The sequence below is a fragment of the Palaemon carinicauda genome, chromosome 37 (assembly GCF_036898095.1).
Source record: "Palaemon carinicauda isolate YSFRI2023 chromosome 37, ASM3689809v2, whole genome shotgun sequence".
Lineage (NCBI taxonomy): Eukaryota > Metazoa > Arthropoda > Malacostraca > Decapoda > Palaemonidae > Palaemon > Palaemon carinicauda.
In genome coordinates, this window is record NC_090761.1 from 67,624,476 (window position 1) to 67,648,195 (window position 23,720).

At 49.2% G+C, this 23,720-nt stretch overlaps 2 protein-coding genes across 7 annotated transcripts in view; one reads left to right on the forward strand and one right to left on the reverse strand.

Annotated features, from left to right (window-relative positions):
- LOC137629757 (leucine-rich repeat-containing protein 45-like) overlaps positions 1-11,070 on the forward strand; it is a 121,907-nt gene extending 110,837 nt beyond the window's left edge. The window contains exon 15 of one of the 2 annotated variants that reach the window (XM_068361363.1): positions 10,932-11,070. The gene's annotated coding sequence lies outside the window, so the exon portion shown is untranslated. Of the gene's footprint in view, positions 1-10,770 lie in introns of both variants that reach the window. The other variant, XM_068361364.1, reaches the window with a different exon arrangement.
- Positions 2,912-23,720, reverse strand: part of spn-F (Protein spindle-F) — a 90,526-nt gene continuing 69,717 nt past the window's right edge. For 4 of the 5 annotated variants that reach the window (XM_068361368.1, XM_068361365.1, XM_068361366.1 and 1 more), the window contains 2 exons: positions 10,949-11,054; positions 2,912-3,746 (listed from right to left, as the gene is read on the reverse strand). In XM_068361368.1, the coding sequence (XP_068217469.1) occupies positions 3,537-3,746; positions 10,949-11,054 (316 nt within the window). In that variant the 3' untranslated portion in view covers positions 2,912-3,536. The remainder of the gene's footprint in view (positions 3,747-10,948; positions 11,055-23,720) is intronic. The other variant, XM_068361370.1, reaches the window with a different exon arrangement.

Here is a 23,720-nt window from a genome sequence, read left to right on the forward strand (position 1 = left end):
TCTGGGTAGCCAGGGGAACCCGAGCTATCGCCAAGGACCACTAAGAGTACCCTCTCCTTGAAGGAGAGGTTGTGTCATAAAGATCCCTATTCTTGTGAGTACAACTGTCCTTTCTGGACTAATTGGAAGAGGATGAGGAGGAAGAACTGGAAGTGTAGTGCACTCGCTTCTTCCTTCTATCACCCTCCCCCCCAGGCTCTGCAAGCTGAAAAGTCAAGATCCGAGCATTCATCGACACTGCAAATGTGGTTAACTCTCACAGGGGAAGTGGCAGGTACTCACTAGCACTTGTAACACAAACACAAAGAAGGAGGGAGCTGAGGCCCTGGGTCACAGGTGTAGGGGAATGGCACTGAAGCTATTCACATAGGACAGGCACTGCTAACATAAGAACAAGTTTACTAGCTCCAGAGACTTCTTATGAACTTTGGTTTTGGTGCTTCCCCTCCCATGAGTGGAAGTCCTATTTGCAACCTGCTAGCTGCTTTTTGGCCTAAGGTGTACTGCAGGGGTCACCACTGGGATCACTAACACTGCAGCCATTGGGATCACTTCTGTCACCACTTGTATCACTAGCACCGGGGATATTGGGTGGGCAAGGTAGTTGCTCCCTCAAAAAGACATCAAGGGCCCACCTGTAAGACTAAGGAAAGCAAACTTTCCTTAGGTCACTCGTCATCAGCAAGGAAGTTTCAAGCATATGCTGGAGTGTGGCAATCAACTCGCTCCAGTAACTTTGGAAAGATTTATGAATGTAGATCAGAGTTCTCCCTGCTCCTGAAGCAAACTCCACGAGCAAGTCAGGGTGTATACCCAGAGACCTAAGGGAATAACGAACTCATTGAGGAGCTGATAGTGGTAACCAGTCTCTCAAGCATGTTAATTGGTAGCCAAGAATGACGGTGGAGAAGACTAAGCTTTCCTCCTTCGTCGAAGAATTTGACCACTTAATGGGAAACCATGATTTACACTTGATAAAATGAGGATAATTGTAAAGAATCATGCCCCTAATAACAGAGGGAGTGAATCTATCGCCAGTTTATTCTTAAACCAATGCAGCTTCCACTTAGGCTTGCATTCTTGCCTCCTTCCATTATTAACAAGCCTATTCAACCATTCAGACTATAAAATATGAAAAAAGATTAGTCTTGAATAGGACACATCAGCATATCTGTACTCCTTGCAGCCAAAAACAAAAAGTGAAGAATTTTTGATAGGTAGGTGGGAGAGCTCTACTCACCCACACTTACCACCTCTTGTTAACTATCTTGTTAACAATTTCAACAGCAATTCCAGCTCTGCTGAAAAATTTCCTATTTCAAAGGACAAAAGGTTTGTGTACTCATAGGAACAAACGCATTTTTTAATTATGGGCAATACGCTGCCATGAAAGATTTACAGCTTTAAACCTTTTGATTTATATCACAAGAGCACTCATACTGGCTACAGCTATTCAAAGTATCACAACTAGTTGATAAAAATCTGTTTTAATACATTTATCAGGGAAATTTTAACAAAACTTCAAGCTATTTAACATAAAAAAAAAATGTTGAATATCAAAAATTTTAACAAGTTGATTATTTTCATATGGCATTGATGAGCAAGAAAAACTCAAATAATATGTTTACACTGAAGTTTCTGAAACAGGTATAAAATGTATGGAAAAATCCCGTGTTTTCTGGGTAATTTGCTAAGTCGGTAATCAATTTACCCAGAAAATATTTTTCAAAGATAGTTACACTATGCTATCTCATTTTCAACTTATACATAAGAAATTATTTACATGTGCAATATATATATTTATATATGTGAGTTTATAATAAATTTTATCACTTCAATTACCTAGGTACATAACTACAGTACAGTACTTAGAGTATAATCACAGCTCCTCAAAGAAATGCATTACACACAACTTGGGTAACAAAGTATTTCACTACTGCATTAGACATTCAGAACAAAACAAATTAAACTAATATAATGTACTGTAATTAATATCACTGTGTAAGTGTTACATCATTCCAAAGTCTACAATCTTGGTACGACTATAATAGCGCATTGGACATACACTGTTAACCTTTGGTAAATTTCACATAATATTACATAGGTTACTCTAAATGCTACAGTTTACCTGTCATTTTCAATTATTATTAACCACCTATATTTATCTTTTTTTAAATTGTAATTAGATTACTGCATTAATTTTTCATTGCACTAAATAGCTACTGTATTGTATTTCTTATCAAATATCCTATGAGGAGCTTGTGTAATATTTCATTAAATTTTTTGAGGGCTAAATTTCTTTGGCATGATACATTTCATGTGTAACAAAATGTTTCTAATATCTCTTATTAGAATTGAAAGTCTCATTCCTGTAACTATTTTCAAAATCACATACAGTATGACGAGCAATTTTGATCAGGTTCACTAACTCTGAAGCTTTGACAAGTGTTCTACACTTAAGAACTTGCAAGTTATATGCTGTTAAAATGTCAGCATGAAACAAAGGCCTGCCTGATCTTTTTTAAGGTGCATATTACCAAGTTACAAAAATTTAATACGCTGTATTCTTTACTTTTGTATACTTTTACAATTGCAAGTGTGATAAGGCAAAGTTGATGTATGAACTAAAAAGCATACACACGGTGATATGGATGAACATTTGTTACAAACCTAAGTAATTACAAATGCCACTTGCAACCTGAATCATTCATTGAAAGTACTTTAATTCATACATTCAAGATTTTTTAACTTGCATTATAATGCTTATAATACACATTTTGCTGCACCCATTCCATATACAGTAATTGGATAACTTTGGTAGTCCATAACATGATTTCCAAAATTTTCACACATGTTAATTTACTGTATTCTTATGTTCTGAGCACTAATCAGGCTATAAAACAAGATGACACAATTTCTATTCACTCTGTATACTGTATAAACATTTCTGCTACATAGACTCTTCAATTGTCGTACAAATATGAAAAAAAAAAATCCTTCATATGTGCAGCTTACTTTTTTTCAACTATTAGTAATTAATACCCTGACAAGTTATCAAACCAGGGCAAAATTCACCAATATACTATAACTTCAATTTGGCCACCCTAAACTGTCTGATTATTTACCCTGAGAAGTCGGGCTCTGTGCTTTTCGTCACCGTCATGGTCAAGGCTAGATAAGGGCACTGGTCTTTTCATATCAAAGAATATCACTCCTCTTTGTAAAAGTTTCTTTAATTACTATATTAATCTTGGTTCATTTGCATGTTCAGCTAACTGAGGTAAACAGAACTTGAAGTCGCAATTCTTCACTAATGAAAGTAACTATGACACCTGTCATTATTTAATATTTCAGTCTGTTTGAATAATTTTCTTTCACTTCTCAATTTGAGAATTGATATAACACCACAATGCAACAACAAATACTGCACTGAATAAACTACAAGTGGATGTTGAAGTTCCCACATCTAATTTCTTCCTTCTATTCTTTTCAAATATTCAACCATAATCTGAAAATAAAGCTAAAATAACTAGCAATTAAGCAATGACCTCAAAACCATTTTCAACTTCAAAGTGACTGACGACATGGCTCTCAAATGATTCTTGAGGAATAACCCTTGGGAAACAAGCATTACACATGGGACAGATTCGATCTTCCTCTACATCTAGACCAGGTACAGGTGAGGTGCTTACGGTGCGAACATCAGGCCGACTTGTATCGTTGTCTCTGCCTTCATCATCACTAACCTGGAACCATTTCAGTATTTTAATTATAGGTATTTAATGCATATCCTCATTTGCCTAATCACAGCTCCATTAATCATACATATGCCCACATTCATGGTCTTTGAATGTTTTACAGACATTATATTTTTACAAATCATATGTCACCTGAATCCTCAGCTACCCACTTTCTTCACTTATTGTGAATATGCAAAATTGTTAACAGCTCAGTCCAGAATCCTTCAGCTTGGTTCCTCACTGCAGAGCCCACAGTATATTTCTCAGCTAGAGCAAACAGTTGCAAGTCTAAGAGATTATTTTACATTGTTCATGCTCACATACCATTCCTAGGTCACAGAGGAAATTGGTGGCCAATGTCTACATCACTCATTCTTTTAAGATGAATTATCATTAACACTAATTTGTTCCAACACGGAGTACTTACCTCGAACTACTTTCTTAGGAGTATCTGGGATCTCCTCCCAACCGACCAGAATTTTGTGTAGTTTACCCTACTCCCGTTTTCTATGCGGGGTAACCTCTGGCGGAGTGATACGAGCCATGAGGCGATCCGGGGTCAGAGAGCATGCTTGCTCAGGTTGATCTCCAGTAAGTTTTCTGGTCGCGTCGCGTTAACACCTCGACGCGCTCTCCTTATCCAGTGCGACCCTTTGTGTCTCACGTGGTCCCATTGTGCTCTTTCCCTACCCTTTCCCTCTGTGTTCCTGTGTCTCGCGGTGCCTTACTAGTGCGTGATGGAGCATCCTCGTCGTTGTCCCGGGCCTATGGCCGGAAAGCGTGTGGCGCTTTTCTGTCGACCTGCACTCTTTGTGTTCGTCGTGTAGGGGCAGTGTGTGTTCCCCTACGGCCACGTGTCTGGAGTGGGAGTCCTGGAACGAGGTGCAGTGGGTGCGATACGGCACCAAGAAGAAGAAGGCATCCAAGAGGTCGCCTAGGAAGCTGAGCGTCTCCTCACCACTTACTTCCCCCGGTGCTTCGTCGGATAGGGCTTCTCAGCCGCCTTCCTCTACCCAGAGTAGGGGACGAGGTAAGTCAGTTGTGGGGAAGAGGCCTATTGCTCTTCCCCAGGAGTCTGAGATACCTAAAAGTGGGGATGTTTTGTTGGTCCAGGCAAGTGGGGGGCCTGAGGGAGGGACAGAATTGTGTTCGGAGGACGGAGTCCTGGTGCCAGCAGGGCCCGTCTCTTCCAACGATCCTATGTGGGGGAAGGCTGCTGCAGCCTCTTCCCCCGCTTCATGGGCCTGTATTTCAGGTACGTCTACAGCCGGGGGAGACGCCGAGAAAGAGAAATCGCCGCTGTCGGATCCCCTCACGTGGGCGCCGCCAAGGACGCCCTTCAGATTGCCCATGAGGCTGAAGGAAGAGTTCGAGGCCTGGTTCCCCAGCAAGAAGTTGCCTTGCTCTCCCCCAGCGCCTTCAGCAACGCTTCCGCCCATCTTCATGAAGCCCTCGTCGCCTACGGATCGTCACGTGGAACCACCAGCAAAGCGGGATGACTCGTAACCTTCGGTGCGGTCCTTCAGGTCGTCGGGCTCCTCGTTCGAGGCTTACTCTTACTCCTCGGAGGAAGGAGCCCCGAGGGACCAAAGGAGAAGACGAGAAAGGTCCCGTTCCCGTTCCCGCTCAAGATCTCGACAAGCCAGGGGGCACGCTAGATCCCCCAGGAGGAAGTACAGAATGAGTCACTCCCCTAGAGAAGAATGGGTGCGGGTCGCCATTCCGCGCAACCAACTCCTGGGATCTTCAGCAGTTCCGGGTACCTCTGGCTGGCTCCCAAGGGCTCGTTCTCCCACAACGAAGTACGTTCCCTGCAGTAGGCCTGAGCGTCGAAGAGAGTCCCTGCTTCAGGCTCCAGGAGACAGGCATAAGTCCGCGAAGGTTCCGGCTCCATCCGCCCAGCGGAGAGAGTCGCCCCTTTGGCCTGGCAGCCGTGTCCCAGCCTCCAAGACTTCGACGAGCTAGCAGGAACGCCAGAGACATTCAGCAGACGTGAGGAAGCCTGTAGTAGTCTGGTCCTCCATGGGGAGAGACAAGCCCAGGACGTAGGCCTCCGTCCCAGCGGCGATGCCCGTCCTCCGTCCAGAACCGCCGAGGGTATGCCGCGACAAGAAGATGCCTCCTCCTCAAGCGGCGCCCCTCTTCAGGCAGAGGAACATTTGACGGAGGTCCTTGGAGACGGTGCGGAGGGCTCAGCGGCCGAGGTCTCGGCATATAGGAAGGTGATAGCTCTCATTAGACGGCACCACAGACTGGACGAGCCGAAGCCCGCTACAGACGAAGACTGGCTCTCGGGCCTCAGCAGGTTGGTTGATACCCCCGTTCAGCAGAGGCCCTCACTGGCGCTTCCCCTGGCGAGAGACATTAGACTGGGCATGGCTCATATTGACATGATAGTGACCAGCCATGCGGACGCCCCCAAGAGTCAGAGCGCCTCCAAGCTCCTCCAGGGCCTCAAGACCCAGAAGAGTTTCTACCTCCCTGAAGGGCGCCGTGCCGGTCACTGTACTGTAGAACCTGCAGTCGCCATCCTAGGTCAGGGGGCCGCAGAAGAGAGAGCTACCGCCACCCCAGTTTGCTTCTCCCCGTCGGAGGTCTCCATGATGGAGGATTTGGCCATGGATCTGGTCTACGTCTCGTCGTGGCTAGATTGGTGGGTTTTCAGGCCACGCACTACCTCTCGGTTCCGGAGAACCAAACATTACTGAAGGAGTTGATTAACTCAGAGGTAAGGCCCTCAAATTCCTGTCCTACCAGTCCCTCTCACAGGCGGCCAATTGGGTCCTTCGCAAGAGGTACACGGTCCTCAGCAAATTGGTCAGGAGGCTCCCGGACAGGGAAGCGAGGGCATTAGCAACTTACCCCTGTGGGGTGAGTCAGTGTTCCCTCTGCAGGCGGTGGAGGAGACGGTAGAGGGGGTCAGGAAGCTCAAGGATGCGGGAGAACCCAGACCCCCTCCAACAAGAAGACCTGCCCATAGAAGACCATCCTCCGACGTCTCTCTCCCTCCCCGCGCTTCACTTAGCCAACCCAGAAGGGGCCCCTCGACTACGGCCTGGCCGCAGCCTTCGCAGCCCACCCATCAAGGACCTCCGACTTTGCAGTCAGCCTTCAGGCCTTCCTATCCGGGCTCCAGGAGAGCGCGTTCAGGCCGCGCCTCTCGAAGGAGGTAGGAAGAGAGGCCCCCTACTCCTGCTGATGCCTCAGGTGGGGGGATGCCTCAAACGATCTTGGCAAGCATGGCGGGACCACGGAGCCGATCCGTGGACCGTAGCTGTACTAAAGGAGGGGTACAGGCTGCGCTTCCTAACAGAACCCCCACCTCTGATCCCAGACCAACAGGCGAGTGGTTGGCACCCAAGGACCCCTTCAGAGTAGCAGCGTTGCAGGAAGAAGTCTCGGCAATGCTGGCGAAGGGTGCAGTGGAACCAGTCAAGAACCCAGGTCTGGGTTTCTACAGCAGACTCTTCCTGGTGGGGAAAGCGACAGGGGCTAGAGACCGGTCATAGACCTCTCAGCCCTCAACAAGTTTGTGTGCAAGACCGACTTCAAGATGGACACCCTGAAGTCGGTCCTACCGGCCTTGAGGGAAGAGGACTTCATGATGTCCATAGACCTCAAGGATGCCTACTTCCAGGTCCCTGTCCATCCATCCAGCAGGAAGTTCCTAAGAGTGAAATGGGGTACTCAAACGTTGCAGTTCAAGACCCTCTGCTTCGGACTGTCGACAGCTCCTCAGGTCTTCACGAGGATCTTCGCAACAGTTTCAGCCAGGGCACACGAACAGGGCATCCGCCTGATTCGGTACCTAGACGACTGGTTGTTGCTTTCAGCCTCAGAGGTAGTACTGAGGGAGCAAGGCGCGAAGCTCCTGCGGTTCTGCAACGTCTTGGGTATCATCATCAACCTGCAAAAGTCCCAGCTGATACCCTCCACCAGGATGACCTACCTCGGAATGGTCCTAGACTTCCGGTTGGTGAGAGCCTTCCCTTCCGCGGAGAGACTGGACAACCAGGAACAGATCCTACGGCCCTTCCTGTCGGGCCAGCCCAGGAGAGCCAAGGACTGGCAGAGACTGATAGGCCACCTCGTGTCGTTGGAGAAGTTAGTCCCCCAGGGGAGGCTCAAACTCAGGGGAGTGCAGTGGAACCTGGAGCTCAGAAGCCAGGGGGACTCCCCGCACAAGATAGTCCCGGTGTCCCCGGAGACGAAGGAAGTCCTGGAGTGGTGGTACGTCAGATCGAACATCCTCAAAGGAATGCCCTTCCAAGCCGACCCTCCGGAGATGCTTCTGTTCACGGACGCATCCAAGGAGGGTTGGGGTGCCCATCTCCTCGACAAGACAGCTAAAGGAAAATGGGAAGGCGAGGAGATGAGCCTGCACATAAACGTGCTAGAGATGATGGCAGTACAAAGGGCGTGCCTAGAGTTCGTCCAACTGCTTCGGGGAAATACCGTGGCGCTGATGTGTGACAACACCACGGTGGTGGCCTATGTGGAAAAAGCAAGGAGGACTAAAGTCGAAGGAACTGTGCAGTCTCACGATGGAGTTCCTAGAAAGGGCTGAAGTAGAGCAAATCAAAATCTCAGCCAGGTTCATTCCGGGGAAGAGAAACGTCCTGTCCGACGGCCTCAGCAGGATGGGTCAAGTGGTAGGGTCCGAGTGGTCCCTGCACCCAGAAGTGGCCAAGTCCCTCATTCTGAAGTAGGGCTCGCCGGTGATAGACCTCTTCGCCACGAGACTGAACGCACAGCTCCCCGTGTTTTGTTCTCCTGTGCCAGATCCAGCAGCAGCCTTCGAGGACGCCTTCCAGAACCCTTGGGACAACCTCGACGTTTACACCTTCCCTCCCTTTGGGATGCTCAGACAGGTCCTCACCAGAGTAAGACGGGCGGACAACCTGTGGATGACTTTGGTAGCGCCCTGGTGGCCGGAGAGAGAGTGGTTCGCGGATCTAAAGGAACTGGCTCGCCTTACACCTTGGCCTCTTCCGGACAGACCAGACCTTCTCCGGCAGCCTCACTTCCAAAGGTTCCACGAAAACCCTCGGTCTCTCCGCCTTCATGCGTGGAGGTTATCGAGCGTCTCCTGAGGAAGGAAGGGTATTCATCAAGGACGGCGTTGAGGATGTCAGGGTACTTGAGACGTTCGTCAGTCGCGGTATACCTGGCCAAGTGGGCTACCTTCACTAAGTGGTGCTCCTCGAAGAACATCAGGCCGTTAGGGGCCTCCATTCCCGAGGTAGCAGACTTCCTGGTCTACCTTAGGGATGAAGTGGGTACTTCCATCCCAGCCATCAAAGGAGTCCGGGCAGCCCTGGGGCAGGTCTTCCTCCTGAAGGGCATCGACTTAGGAGCCTCCAGACATATCTCGGTGGTCATCAAGAGCTTCGAGCAGTATTGCCCCCCCCCCCAAGGCCGTTAGAGTGCCCCAGTGGGATGTGGCTAGGGTACTGAAGATGCTTTCGAAACCTCCCTTCGAGCCCCTCAAGGACATCTTAGATAAGGAGCTCACCCTCAAGACGGTCTTTCTGTTAGCTCTGGCATCAGCAAAACGAGTTGGTGAGATTCATGGGCTGTCTTACGAAGTCTCACACTCGAAGGGATGGCGAGAAGCTACCTTCAGATTCTTACCCTCCTTCGTAGCCAAGACTCAGAATCCAGCGGTTTGGGACCCCAGGTTTGAAGGATTCTCGGTGCCAGCTATCCCTCGTTCGGACAACCCGAGGGACTTATTTCTGTGTCCAGTCAGGGCGGTACGTAAGTACCTCGAGAGGACGGCCAAACTTTGCCCCCAAACCAAGAGTCTGTTCGTCTCCTCGGGACTGGTAAAGAAACCAGTCTCCAAAAATACGATCTCCTCCTGGCTGCGGCAGGTGATCATGAGAGCCTACAGTAGTGCAGGGGTTCCTCTTCCGGGGAAGCCTAGACACCACGACATCGGAGGGCTTAGTACTTCGTTGGCCTTTGAGAAGAACATGGCAGTGGGCCAAATCCTGAGGGTAGGTACATGGTCTAGTCAGTCAACCTTCACAGCTCACTACTTAAAGGATTGTTCGAGGAGGTCCCTGGACGGATTCTCTCTCGGTCCCGTCATTTCCGCGCTCCAAAAGATTTAAAGGTGTAGCCCGAGGAAAACCACAGGTAGTAAGTCCAAGAGACACAGGTTCCTTCCTTACCCCCCTTTTTCCCCTATTACCTTCCCTGAAATGACCCTAAAATCCTTTAACTGCCATGGGATACACCGTTAGTGAAAGAATACGTCTCCAAGGATTTTTACAGAGGTGAGTTACTTAGACACTAAGATAGTTTTATGGGTAGTTTTCCCTGTTTCTCGTGTTTTCCTTTCGAAGTCAGCAGAACCTAGCCTCCTATCTAGGTTCCTTTTTCTCTCCTTATCACGGTCTGTGGGTCCTGAGGGACACTCCCATCTCCTAAGGTATAAGTCTCCTAAGAAAGTAGTTCGAGGTAAGTACTCCGTGTTGGAACAAATCACAAATTTTAAATAATTTGTATATTTCCTAACAGTACTTACCTCGAACTACTTTCGGGTTATGGCCCGCCCATCCTACCCCAAGTGCCTTACAGGACTTAGTAGAAACCTATCTGTCAAAACTTACTGGAGATCGAGACCTGAGCATGCATGCTCTCTGACCCCGAGTCGCCTCATGGCTCGTATCACTCCGCAAGAGGTTACCCCCGCATGGAAAACGGGAGTAGGGTAAACTACACAAAATTCTAGTCGGTTGGGAGGAGATCCCAGATACTCCTAAGAAAGTAGTTCGAGGTAAGTACTGTTAGGAAAAATACAAATTACTTAAAATTTGTGATGTTAATATCAGTTTAAGAAAAAAAAATCTTCCATAAAATATACCTTGTTGGATTGTTTGTCATTGGGTACATCACATTAGATATTCAGTCGCTAATTTTTTTGTGAACCCTTCTGGCATAAAATATTCCATTGATAACTCCAACTGACTCCTATGTGAATGAAATTGTCCCTATAACCCCTTAATTCTTTTGTTTTCAGGAAAATCCTAAAATCAAGTAGAATTTTGTAACTGCAACACATTTCTCTGTATAAATCATGCCATTTGCTAAACCATTATAGCACTCTACTATCTTTGATCATCTCTGGATACAGAAATATTCAGGTTCCATAAAGCTGCTGATAACCCATAAAACTTCCAGATAGAAACCTTACTTACCTGAACTTGTCTCCAGTCAAAAGGACTTCGAGGTCTACCATCCTCATTTAAATCGGCTTCAATATGGATGTTATTGTCACCCACACTCTCATTTGCCACTGGACTTCTGGGGGATAAAATTATGGTGTCAAATTTTGTAACACCATCCAGATGTATATACTGTCATTTACAAAAATAAAAGTTTAATAAATCTCACAAAAATTATTTGATTCCAACACAAGCAATACAATTACTTTGAAAATTTAAAGATTAGTATATAAAGTTAAAATTTTAATTTCATTTATTACAAAAAAACATTAAAATGACAAATTCGTAGATAATTTGTATTTTTCCTAACTATACAAACCTTAGCTATTTACATGGGGTAATTACTTCGGCGTAGCTGAACGACGAGCCATAAAAGTTTTAACGAGGGTTTCCTACCCCGCCGCTAGTTGGCGGGGGTAGGGAGGGGTAGCTAGCTACCCCTCCCCCCTCACACACACCGGTGAATACTTCACTTTACTTAGAGGTAGGACTTATCTTGAGGGACAGGGCTGGCGGGCACATAACTGTAAATAGCTAAGGTTTGTATAGTTAGGAAAAATACAAATTATCTACGAATTTGTCATTTGTTCCGTAACTGAAATACAAACCACGCTATTTACATGGGGTGACTTAACCCTTAGGAAGGGTAGTAAGTATCCTGCCATACCGGCTTTGGCTTGCCCGGGGACCCCGAACCCGAGTTTGAAAGAACTCGTGGGTTGAGGAGGCCCCTGCTCCTCGCAGGCAGTTGTGAGACTGCTGTGGCCTACGTAAGTTGTGTGAGAAGGTGAGCAGTGACTCGTCCTAGGAAGTTGACCTGGAGTTCTTCAGATGGAAATCTAGGCTAGGACTCTCCCAATACCACCTCATCAGGGTATGGGGACATGACAGTATTACAACTTAATACTAGGTACACAAGAGAGCATGGTTTACCTGCAGAGGTTCGAGGTCAGCTGTGCAAAGGACCCAGGATGCTGTGTTTCTCCAAGGGAGGAGAGGATGAAGAAAAGAAAAGGGCCAGAGAGATCTTTTCATTCACACAGACTAAAACCAGGTAACAATGCCCTCAACCTTCTGCTACTTGTCCAATAAGGAGCCTGAGGTTAGACCAGCTGTTGTGCAGCCACTACAGGGCCGATAGAGAACGTACCGAGCCTCCTGTGTACCACGTCTTGCAGGTAGTGGGCCGTGAAGGTGGTCTGACGCTTCCACACCCCAGCTTGCAGGACCTGCGTCACCGAAAAGTTCTTGAAGGCCAGGGACGTAGCCACGCCCCTGACGTCATGCGCCCTAGGGCGACGTGACGGAGGAGGGTCAGGATTCAAGGCCAGATGAATCACCTTGCGGATCCAGGCCGAGATGGTATTCCTGGTGACCCTCCTCTTTGTTTCCCTGGTGCTCACGAACAAAGCTCGCACCTGGGGGCGGACTGCAGCTGTTCTTTTAAGATACAACCTCAGACTCCTGACTGGGCACAGTAGGAGATAGTCTGGGTCATCTGTTACAGAACGGAGACTCGAAACCTGGAAGGAGTCGAACCTTGGGTCCGGCACTCCCGGGTTCTGAGTCTTGGCATCAAACTCAGAGATGAAGCTGAACGTTACCTCCCCCCATCCCCTTGAATGGGCGACGTTGTAGGAGAGACCATGAAGTTCGCTGACTCGCTTGGCCTCGGCCAAAGCTAGCAGGAACACCGTCTTCCAGGTAAGGTGGCGATCAGAAGCCTGGCGTAATGGTTCGTAGGGAGGTCTCTTAAGAGACCTGAGAACTCAAACCATGTTCCAAGGAGGAGGTCTCACTTCCGACTGAGGGCAGGAAAGCTCGTAACTCCGTATGAGAAGAGACAGCTCCAGCGAGGAGGAAATGTCCATTCCTTTGAGCCTGAAGGCAAGACTTAAGGCTGAGCGATAGCCTTTCACTGCCGAGACTGAAAGGCGCATTTCTTCCCGCAGATAAACAAGGTAAAGTGGCATCGAGGGGAGAGATACCCCTTCCACGGCACCAACCACAGAAAACTCGCCACTTCGCCTGGTAGACTCCTGCGGATGACTTGCGCAGGTGGCCAGACATCCGTTTCGCAACTTGTTGCGAAAATCCTCTCTCTGTGAGGAGATGCTGGATAGTCTCCAGGCGTGAAGCTGAAGCGAAGCTACGGCTTTGTGGTAGATGTTGGAGTGTGGTTGTTTGTGTAGCTCGCGACGTGGAGGGAGCTCCCTCGGGATCTCCGTGAGGAGCTGCAGAAGGTCCGGGAACCACTCTGCATGATGCCATAGCAGAGCTATCAAGGTCATTGAGAGATTGACCGATGTTCTGGTCTTGTTGAGTACCCTCCTCATCAGACAGAACGGGGGAAAGGTGTACACATTGACGTTGTCCCACCGTTGTTGGAAGGCATCTTGCCAGAGAGCCTTGGGGTCCGGGACTGGGGAGCAGTACAGCGGGAGCTTGGTGTTCAGCGCCGTAGCGAACAGATCCACCGTCGGGGAACCCCACAAAGTCACTATCTGCGTCGCTCTGCTCAGACTGTCGGCGAGCACGTTCCTTTTCCCTGGAATGAAGCGAGCCGCTAGTGAAATCGAGTGGACTTCGGACCATCTCAGGATCTCTACTGCAAGATGGGATAGCTGTTCCCAAAAGGTACCTCCCTGCTTGTTGATATAAGCCACGACCGTGGTGTTGTCGCTCATCACCACCACAGAGTGACCCGCCAGGACTTGGTGGAACTTCTGAAGTGCCAGGTATACGGCCTTCATTTCTAGCAGGTTTATGTGAAGGTACTTTTCTGAATCTGACCACAGGCCTGAGGTCCTGTGGCTCAGAATGTGGGCCCCCCACCCTTTGTTTGATGTGTCCGAAAACAGTATCAAATCAGGGGAAGGGACGAGAAGATCCACTCCCTTTCGTAGGTTTTCGTCTGCCACCCACCAACTGAGGTCCGCTCGTTCTGCAGATCCCATGGGGATCAGGATGTCCGGGGAGTCGAGTCCTTGACTCCACCTAGACTTGAGTCACCACTGGAGGGATCTCATTCTGAGGTGGCTGTTGGGAACGAGACGGGTCAGGGAGGAGAGGTGGCCAAGGAGACGAAGCCACGATTGGGCTGGGAGTTGCTCTCGATTGAGGAAAGGTTTCGCAACCTTCCTCAGCCTTGCTATCCTTTCGTCTGATGGGAAGGCTTTGTGAAGATTGGTGTCTATGACCATACCTAGATATACCAGTTTCTGAGAGGGCTGCAGGGAGGACTTCTCGAGATTTACCACGATCCCTAGATCCTGGTAAACTTCGAGTAGTCTGTCTCGGTGGCGAAGAAGGGTTGCCTTCGAGTCTGCTAGGATCAGCCAGTCGTCCAGATAACGAAGGAGACGGATGCCAATCCTGTGGGCCCATGATGAGATGATGGTGAAAACTCTGGTGAACACCTGAGGAGTTGTGGAGAGACCAAAACACAGCACCTTGAACTGGTAGATCTTGTTGTCTAGGCAAAATCTCAGGTACTTCCTTGAAGACGGATGGATTGGGATCTGGAAATACGCGTCCTTCAGGACCAGTGTGCACATGAAGTCTCGTGGTCTCACTGCAAGTCTGACCGTGTCTGCCGTCTCCATGCTGAACGGAGTCTGCTTGACAAACCCGTTCAGGGTCGAGAGGTCAATGACTGGTCTCCAGCCTCCAGACGCCTTTCTCACAAGAAAGAGTCGACTGTAGAAATACGCGTCCTTCAGGACCAGTGTGCACATGAAGTCTCGTGGTCTCACTGCAAGTCTGACCGTGTCTGCCGTCTCCATGCTGAACGGAGTCTGCTTGACAAACCCGTTCAGGGTCGAGAGGTCAATGACTGGTCTCCAGCCTCCAGACGCCTTTCTCACAAGAAAGAGTCGACTGTAGAAGCCTGGGGACCCGTCTACAACCTCCTGGAGAGCGTCCTTCTCCAACATGGTCTGGACCTCGGCCCGGAGGGCCTGCCCTTTTGCCGATCCCATGGCAAAAGAGCTCAACGACACTGGGTTCGCTGTCAGGGGAGGTAGAGAGGCTGTGAACGGGACGCGATACCCTAGACTCCTAGAGAGATCACGGAGATCGTCCAGGCATCCACCCTGAGTTGCTGCCACCTTGTCGCGCAACTCTGAAGGCATCCCCCCACTGGTGGACATGCAGGGGGTTTGCCAACCCTATTATTATTATTATTATTACTATCCAAGCTACAACCCTAGTTGGAAAAGCAAGATGCTATAAGCCCAGGGGCTCCAACAGGGAAAAATAGCCCAGTGAGGAAAGGAAATAAGGAAATAAGTAAATGAAGAGAACAAATTAACAATAAATCATTCTAAAAACAGTAACAACGTCAAAACAGACATGTCATATATAAACTATTAACAGCATCAAAAACAAATATGTCATAAATAAACTATAAAAAGACTCATGTCCGCCTGGTCAACAAAAAAGCATTTGCTCCAACTTTGAACTTTTGAAGTTCTACTGATTCAACCACCCGATTAGGAAGATCATTCCACAACTTGGTAACAGCTGGAATAAAACTTCTAGAGTACTGCGTAGTATTGAGTCTCGTGATGGAGAAGGCCTGGCTATTAGAATTAACTGCCTGCCTAGTATTACGAACAAGATAGAATTGTCCAGGGAGATCTGAATGTAAAGGATGGTCAGAGTTATGAAAAATCTTATGCAACATGCATAATGAACTAATTGAACGACGGTGCCAGAGATTAATATCTAGATCAGGAATAAGAAATTTAATAGACCGTAAGTTTCTGTCCAACAAATTAAGATGAGAATCAGCAGCTGAAGACCAAACAGGAGAACAATACTCAAAACAAGGTAGAATGAAAGAATTAAAACACTTCTTCAGAATAGATTGATCACCGAAAATCTTGAAAGACTTTCTCAATAAGCCTATTTTTTGTGCAATTGAAGAAGACAGAGACCTTATATGTTTCTCAAAAGTAAATTTACTGTCGAGAATCACACCTAAAATTTTGAAAGAGTCATACATATTTAAAGAAACATTATCAATACTGAGATCCGGATGTTGAGGAGCCACCGTCCTTGACCTACTTACAATCATACTTTGAGTTTTGTTAGGATTCAACTTCATACCCCATAATTTGCACCATGCACTAATTTTAGCTAAATCTCTATTAAGGGATTCACCAACCCCAGATCTACATTCAGGGGATGGAATTGATGCAAAGAGAGTAGCATCATCTGCATATGCAACAAGCTTGTTTTCTAGGCCAAACCACATGTCATGTGTATATAGTATGAAAAGTAATGGGCCAAGAACACTACACTGTGGAACACCGGATATCACATTCCTATAATCACTATGGTGCCCATCAACAACAACTCTTTGAGATCTATTACTTAAAAAATCAATAATAATGCTAAGAAACAACCCACCCACTCCCAACTGTTTCAGTTTGAAAACAAGGGCCTCATGATTAACACGGTCAAAGGCAGCACTAAAATCAAGGCCAATCATACGAACTTCCCGACCACAATCAAGGGATTTCTGTACAGCATTGGAGATTGTAAGAAGGGCATCACATGCTCCAAGGCCTTTACGAAAACCAAATTGCAAACTAGGGAGTAGATGATTACCTTCAGCAAACCTATTAAGACGTTTTGCCAGAAGACGTTCAAAAACTTTAGATAATATGGGAGTTATGGAAATTGGGCGGTAATCAGTGGGACTTGAGCTACCACAAACACATTTACATAGAGGAGTAACATTACCAATTCTCCAACTAGTGCTAAAAGCTCCTCTTCTTGCTAACTTGCGCAAAATAACAGATAACTTTGGAGCTAAGAAATCTGCTGTCTTTATAAAAAACAAAGGAAAAATACCATTTGGGTCTACACCTCCATAAGCATCAAGGTCCATCAACAGAGCTTTAATCTCACGAGATCGAAAAGCTAAACTAGTTAGTTTAGCCTCAGGAAAACAGGAATGAGGCAGTTCAAGTTTTTCATTACTCTGTTTACTGTCAAAAACATCAGCCAAAAGGGTTGCCTTTTCCTTTGGACAGTGAGTGACTGAGCCATCTGGTTTAAGTAAAGGAGGAACTGTTGCATCTACACCAAAGAGTGCAGATTTAAGGGTAGACCACCATTTATGTTCCTGAGTTGTACCAGAAAGTGTTTCTTTTATGGTTAAATTGTACTCCTTTTCAGTTGAGGCATAAACTCTCTGAGCAAAAGCTCGAAGCTGAGTATAGTTGTTCCAGGTCAAATCTGATCTGTTCCCCTTCCAAAGATGATAGGCCTCCTGTTTCTCCAATAAGCACGTCTACAATCATCATTGAACCACGGTTTGTCCTTCACTCGATACCTTAGCACACGAGAAGGGATACGCCTATCAATTATGTTGACTAGATTCTCATTCAAAGGGACAACAGGATCTACACTATTATATAATTGTGACCAATTCAAGCACAAAAGATCATGTAAAATCCCATTCCAGTCTGCTTGGGATTTCATATAAATTTTACAAGAATATGATATATCAGGGACAGGCTGCTCAGTCTTCACTAATAATGAAATCAAGGCATGATCAGATGTCCCGACTGGAGAACCAACCTTACTAGTTATAACGCCAGGGGAGTCAGTGTATACGAGGTCCAAGCAATTACCAGACCTGTGAGTAGCTTCATTTATGATTTGCTCACAGCCTGATTCAGAGGCAAAGTCTAAAGCTCTTAAGCCATGGCGATCGGTAGGAGAGATAGAACTTAACCACTCCCTATGGTGAGCATTAAAATCACCAACAAAAACAAAAGAAGCCTTTCTATCATCTTCTTGTATCTTAGCCATAATGGTAAGAAGACAATCGAAGATAGAATCATCTATGTCTGGATTCCGGTAGATCGAACACAAATAAAAGTTGTTATGCCTGCCACAAACTTTTATTACCTGAATCTCATGACATCCACATTGATAGCAGGACTTATGAGAAGCAGGGTACTCGGTCCTAATATACACCGCCATTCCCCTGGCCCTAAGGATGGCATCACGTTTCAACATTATTGGCTTCTTAAAACCAGTTATAAGGAGCTCAGATGAGTGCCTCATATTAGAAACCAAAGTTTCTGAGCACAAAAGAATATCATACTGTCTGGACGCAACTGTAAGGTCTTGGATATTTGCATGAAGACCACGAATATTGCAATACAGAAGACGACATTGACGAAATCTAGGACGTACTGGTCCCGGATTTCGCTCAATGTCTCCAGACAGCATAAGAATTAATAGAAATAAAAAAGAGACAGCATACTTAAAAACTAGATTAACAAGAATTATAACAAAAACAATACGTACAGAATTATAAACAAAGTGATTGATGATACCCATAGACTATAGTAAAAAGTCGGAAAAACTGGTCAACATGGAGGAGCCGATACACCATGCAAGGCTAAATACCCTCCAGGATAGCCACTTCAACTGAAGGGAGGACAGTAAGGATGGTTTTGAGAAGAAAAATAATCAGAAAAAGGAAAAGACAACCTCTTGATAAACCACCAGGCATCCATGGCCCTTCTATTAAGCCTGCCCAGCACACCATTTCAAAAAAACAAGAGGAAGAAAAAAAAATAAGATAGAATAGTGTGCCTGAGTGTACCCTCAAGCAAGAGAACTCCAACCCAAGACAGTGGAAGACCATGGTACAGAGGCTATGGCACTACCCAAGACTAGAGAACAGTGGTTTAATTTTGGAGTGTCCTTCTCCTAGAAGAGCTGCTTACCACAGCTAAAGAGTCTCTTCTACCCTTACCAAGAGGAAAGTACACTGAACAAATTGCAGTACAGTAATTAACCCCTTGGGTGAAGATGTGTTAAGTATCTCATTGTTGTCAGATGTATGAGGAAAGACGAGAATATGTAAAGAATAGGCCAAACTATTCTGTGTAAGTGTAGGCAAAGAAAAAATAAGCCGTGACCAGAGAGAGGGATCCGGCCTCGGCTGGTGCCTCTAGGGTTTTTGCCTCCCCTGGAGGACTTCTTGTCCCTTCTGCTCTTGGCAGGAAAGGGCTTAGACACCTTGGGCTTCGCTGCGGTGGTCGTCTTCTTTGTGTCCTTAGCCGGACGGGGCTGCTGGACTGCTGGAGGCTTGTAGGGCCTCGATGTCAGGGCCCTGTGGATGAGGGAATCCTGGTTGGATTTCCTCCACCTCTCGGCAGTGAGCTCCACGTCCTTAGGGTCAAACAGGATCTTACCGAGAACGGAAGAGTGTCTGAGCCTGCTAGACGCCGCACTGGGTACCTTATGATGGAACCTCTCGGCCACAGCGTCCCGACGCTTGAGGATCGTGTTAGCCCACAAGCTCGAGACTTGGTGGGCCAGAAACTCGATGGTCCGTGTGCTTGAGAGCAAGAATGTCTCCAGTGTCTTCCTGGTGCTTTCTTTGGACAGATCCTCAGACCGCACCAGGATGCCCAGAGACCCCAGCCAGATGTCGAGCCTCGAAGTCGCCTGCATGGCGCACTTGGTGACCTTCTCCTGGCTCAGGATCTCAGTGGCTGAGAAGGACACGTGCCGGTTGGAGAGTCGCTTAAGAGGGACTCCCCCTGTGAGTTCTTCCACGGAGTGGTGTACGGGAAGACTCAGAGAAGACTCCTCGAGGATCTCGAAGTACCTCCTCTGATGGACTCGAGGAGGAGGGAGGAGCTTATTACTGGCACTCGATCTGCTGGAGGAGGCAAGCTCAGAGAGCTGGCCCTCGACCTTGTCCCTGGCACTCTTCATCCCTTGAGACCAGGGCAAAGCTGCACTGGCCCTAGAGGGTTTCTGAGTGCCGTAGACGTGGTCCAGGACCGTGTCCTTCCCTTCATGAGGTGGGATCTCAGGGTCTGGGATCCCATTAAGGTTCCTCATGAGGGTCAGGACTTGCCAGAACGCGTGTTCTGACTCCTGGTGCTCTCCTCCCGAAGGACTTGCATCTAAGTCTCCTGTCCCCAGTGGCCCTTCCTGGGGGGACACGTGGACATCCACGACGGCTCCTGCCTGATCCTTGCTGATTATTTGGGGATCGTCTTAGAGTCCTTAGGCTCCCTCCTGGGTGGGATACAGGACTCGAGTAGCGAAGGGGGCAGGTCCCTCTCCACCTCTGGACGAGAAGACCTCTCGGGAAGAGGAGGAGCCTCCCCCATTGGTGCGATGGGGGAGTGTTCCGGCTCATCCGACTCCTGAGGAGGGGTAATCCTCCTCCGCAGGGGAGGGCGAGAAGGTCTGAGGGGGAGGAGGGGCCTTGCGTAAGGATCTGCGCAGGGACAGAATAGGCCTCGGAGGAGGTTCCACGGGAGAGACTCCTCTCTTCCTCTTCAGGGGGGAGGAAGCTGCAGCTGGTTTGTGACCCGAATCAGAGAGGGCGGGCTTAATCGCCTGCAAAAGGGCTCTGACTAGGGTGCCGAACCAGGGCTGCTGTCTGACAGTCGCGCTGTCAGACACCCCCTCTGGAGGGAAGGGGATCAAGGGATCCCTAGGAGGAGTCGACAAACGAAGGTTCGCCTGCAGGGCTGAAAAAGAAGAACCCCTAGCCCAGTCCGGGGAGCGCCCCTCCTCTGGCGAGCGCGCTGGTCTGCGCACGCGGGGAGGGGAACGCGACGGGCCCTGATCAGGGTCGCGCGTGAATGGAAGGAGCGACACTGGAAACTCGCGCGCGCGCACCCGCGTGGGCGGGCGCGATGGCGGGTGTTCAGGAGCGATGGAGCGGTGGCGCGGTGGCGCGCTGGCGACAGCGCGGGAGCGTGGGCGCGCAGCAGCTGGAGCGGGAACATGGTCGCAAGAGCGCGTAGGCGATGGCGTATGCATGTGGCGATCAGGAGCTGGAGCAGGAGGAGGCCGAACGCGCGGGCGCGCAGCGACCTGGTGCGGCCCCGAAAGGGGCGAGATAACGGGGGCGCCTGAGCGCGTGTCCGGAAGAACCGGCTGAGGGCGCGTTAGCGCTGGAGCAGGGTCGCGAGCGACCTGGGGGCGAGATGGTTGGCGCTGGTCGGATAAGACCGGCATACTTGCCTGTGGGCGCGCTGGTCGCGCCGGCGATCGTGGGCGTGCATGGCGTGCAACAGGAAGCGGTTGCACCAGAGTGCGTTGTTGTGGCGGCCGCGCGGGGCGCGCCGTTGGATGAGGACGCTCTGGTGTTCGTTGAAGGGCAACCTTAGTTGTCCTAAATACAGGAACGGGGCGTGTAGCAGGAACAGTGCGCGTTACTGGAGCGTCGTGCGTGATTGCATCAGGTGCCGGTCTAGAGGGAGAGCCCAGAGGCGGCCGTGAGCGCCCGTGCGCTAACTTGAGAACCTCTTGGGCGACGCGCTGAGATGTAGCGACGTGGTCGCGTTGGTGAGCGCATGGGCGCTGGTGCTGGAACTGCGCGTGGGCGTGTGTCGCGCGTCTCGCTAGGTGGGCGCGATGAGTCCAAAGCAACCCGCATGTTGGTGAGCGCGTGGGCGCTGGAGCTGGAACCGCGCGTGGAGCGTGTCGCGCTTTTCCCCCCATGGGCGCGACGATTCCGCAGGAACCTGTGGACGCCTGTGCGCCAACTCGGGTGCCTCCTGGACCGCGAGCGATGAAACAGGAACTGGGGGGCGCCGAGGTGCTGGAGGGCGCGTGGCCGCAGGTGGCCGCGTATGCGCAGGTGAGCGCAGGAGGGCCGTGTCAGGAACGGGGCGCGTATGCGCAGGTGAGCGCTGGAGCGCGGTATCAGGAACTGGGCACGTGTGCGCAGGTGAGCGCCGTATCAGGAGCTGGGCGGGTATGCGCAGGTGGGCGCTTGCGCGCTACCTCAGGAACTGCTGGAGGGCGACGGGGCGCCGAAGGGCGTGGGTGCGTAACAGGAACGGAGGCGCGAACGCCTGAGGGTGAGCGCCAAGGCGCTAAGACAGGAACAGCAGCAACATCGGCAGGCGGGCGCTCAGGCGGTGCCTGGCGCTTGGGGGCAAGAGGCGCAGTTTTGCGCTCAAGCCCCTGCAGCCCCGAGGGGCCCAGAGACTGCGCAATGGCAGTATCAGGTAGCGCGTCAAACGCATCAGGGGCTTTAGAGGTAGATGGTCTGGGCGACAGGTCACAATGTCCCGAAGGACGACCATCCTCCGAAGGGGATCGCGAACGAGAGGTCTAGGTTGGTAGCTGGCAGGACAGGAGAACGGCGAGTCGTCTCCTCCGCAGAGGAATGTGGTGACGACGAGCCGAAGAGGCGCCTCTTAACCCCTTTGAAGGGGGAAGGAAGGCCTCTACGGCGAAGGGGAGGACGAGCCTTCCGCCTTATACGTCCACGAGGGGCCGTGGGATCAGCAGGCTGACCATCGATGGGCCTCCGAAGAGGAGTCTCTGTTGGTGAACTCCCCCGAGAGGGAGAATCACCGGCAGGAGAGACCGTGGGACTAAGCTCCTCCCTCGAAGGATGTTCGGAGGGGGAGTCAGAGCCTTCAGCTACCTCAGCCACAGGAACAGGCGTTTGGCTAGACCCACGGGATGTTTCCGTCACAACAACGTCAACCACAGACAGAGGATCTATCTCCGCTGAAGTTGGCGATTGTTTGACGGCCGCACCCAGTTTGATCATGTCAAACAGAGCTTCCTTGGAGGGCGAACCCTGCAGCCCCAAGGAAGCCCAAAGCTGAAAAAGATCATTATTAGATACAAATTCCTCCTCTGGGGGGAAAGGGGCAGCCGCCTTGCTATGGGAGGCAACTACCTCTCCCTCACCCCGGGATCGGTTAACAGCACTACGGTCTACGTTACCACTCGCCGGCCTCTCGGAAGAGGCCGCTCGAGTGGGAGCTTCGGAGGAGGAAAGGGCGGCGGAAGAAGAAGTCTTGGGATTTTCTCTCTTCCGAGAAACCTCCGAAGGAGAAAGATCCCTTTTAGCCTTCTTCTTACGTCGCCAGGCAAACCTCTCCCACTGGGAGGTAGACCACTCCCTACACTCAATATACACGTTAGACCTATCACACCGTTGACCCCTACACTGAGGGCAAAAGGAGTGAGGATCCGTGTCCACGGCTGACATAAAGGTACCACAAGGGCGGCCAGATAGTCCAGGGCACGTACACATGATGAGAAATAGAGGCCAACTTCACACACATTGAAAAGAGAAAGCAAACAAAATTATGGCAGTCAAAAACGAGGAGAGCGCAGACACGTCTGACGTCTCTCCGAGCCAAAAGTAAAGAGAAGTATTCACCGGTGTGTGTGAGGGGGGAGGGGTAGCTACCTACCCCCCCGCTAACTAGCGGCGGGGTAGGAAACCCTCGTTAAAACTTTTATGGCTTGTCGTTCAGCTACGCCGAAGTAATTACCCCATGTATATAGCGTGGTTTGTATTTCAGTTACGGAACAAACTCACTTTAAGCTGTATGGGTATTTCTAATTTCTCAGCACAAAACACTTTGGGTAAGTATTAAGTATAAGGCTTTATATCTATGGGTGCCAAGATATTTCTTTTCCAGTTGGAATATCAAACTGAAGAAACTTTATCCAGGATATAAACTCTGATATACTTGTTCAGCATGCAAAGATCAATCATAGGGCACTATTTTCGTAAGCTTTCTAAACTGTGCAAAGACAAATGCAGAATCCGAAAAAGGTCCAAAAACATCTTTGATTGTCAAAACTTGACATTTTTCAAGCTTCTTCTCGAATGAACCAAGATAGGCTTACTGAAAGGGCAGTGGGGCTCCTGTCTCTGAAAAAGGAGGCCAGCATCCTTTCCTATTAATTAGTCATCCATGTTTTC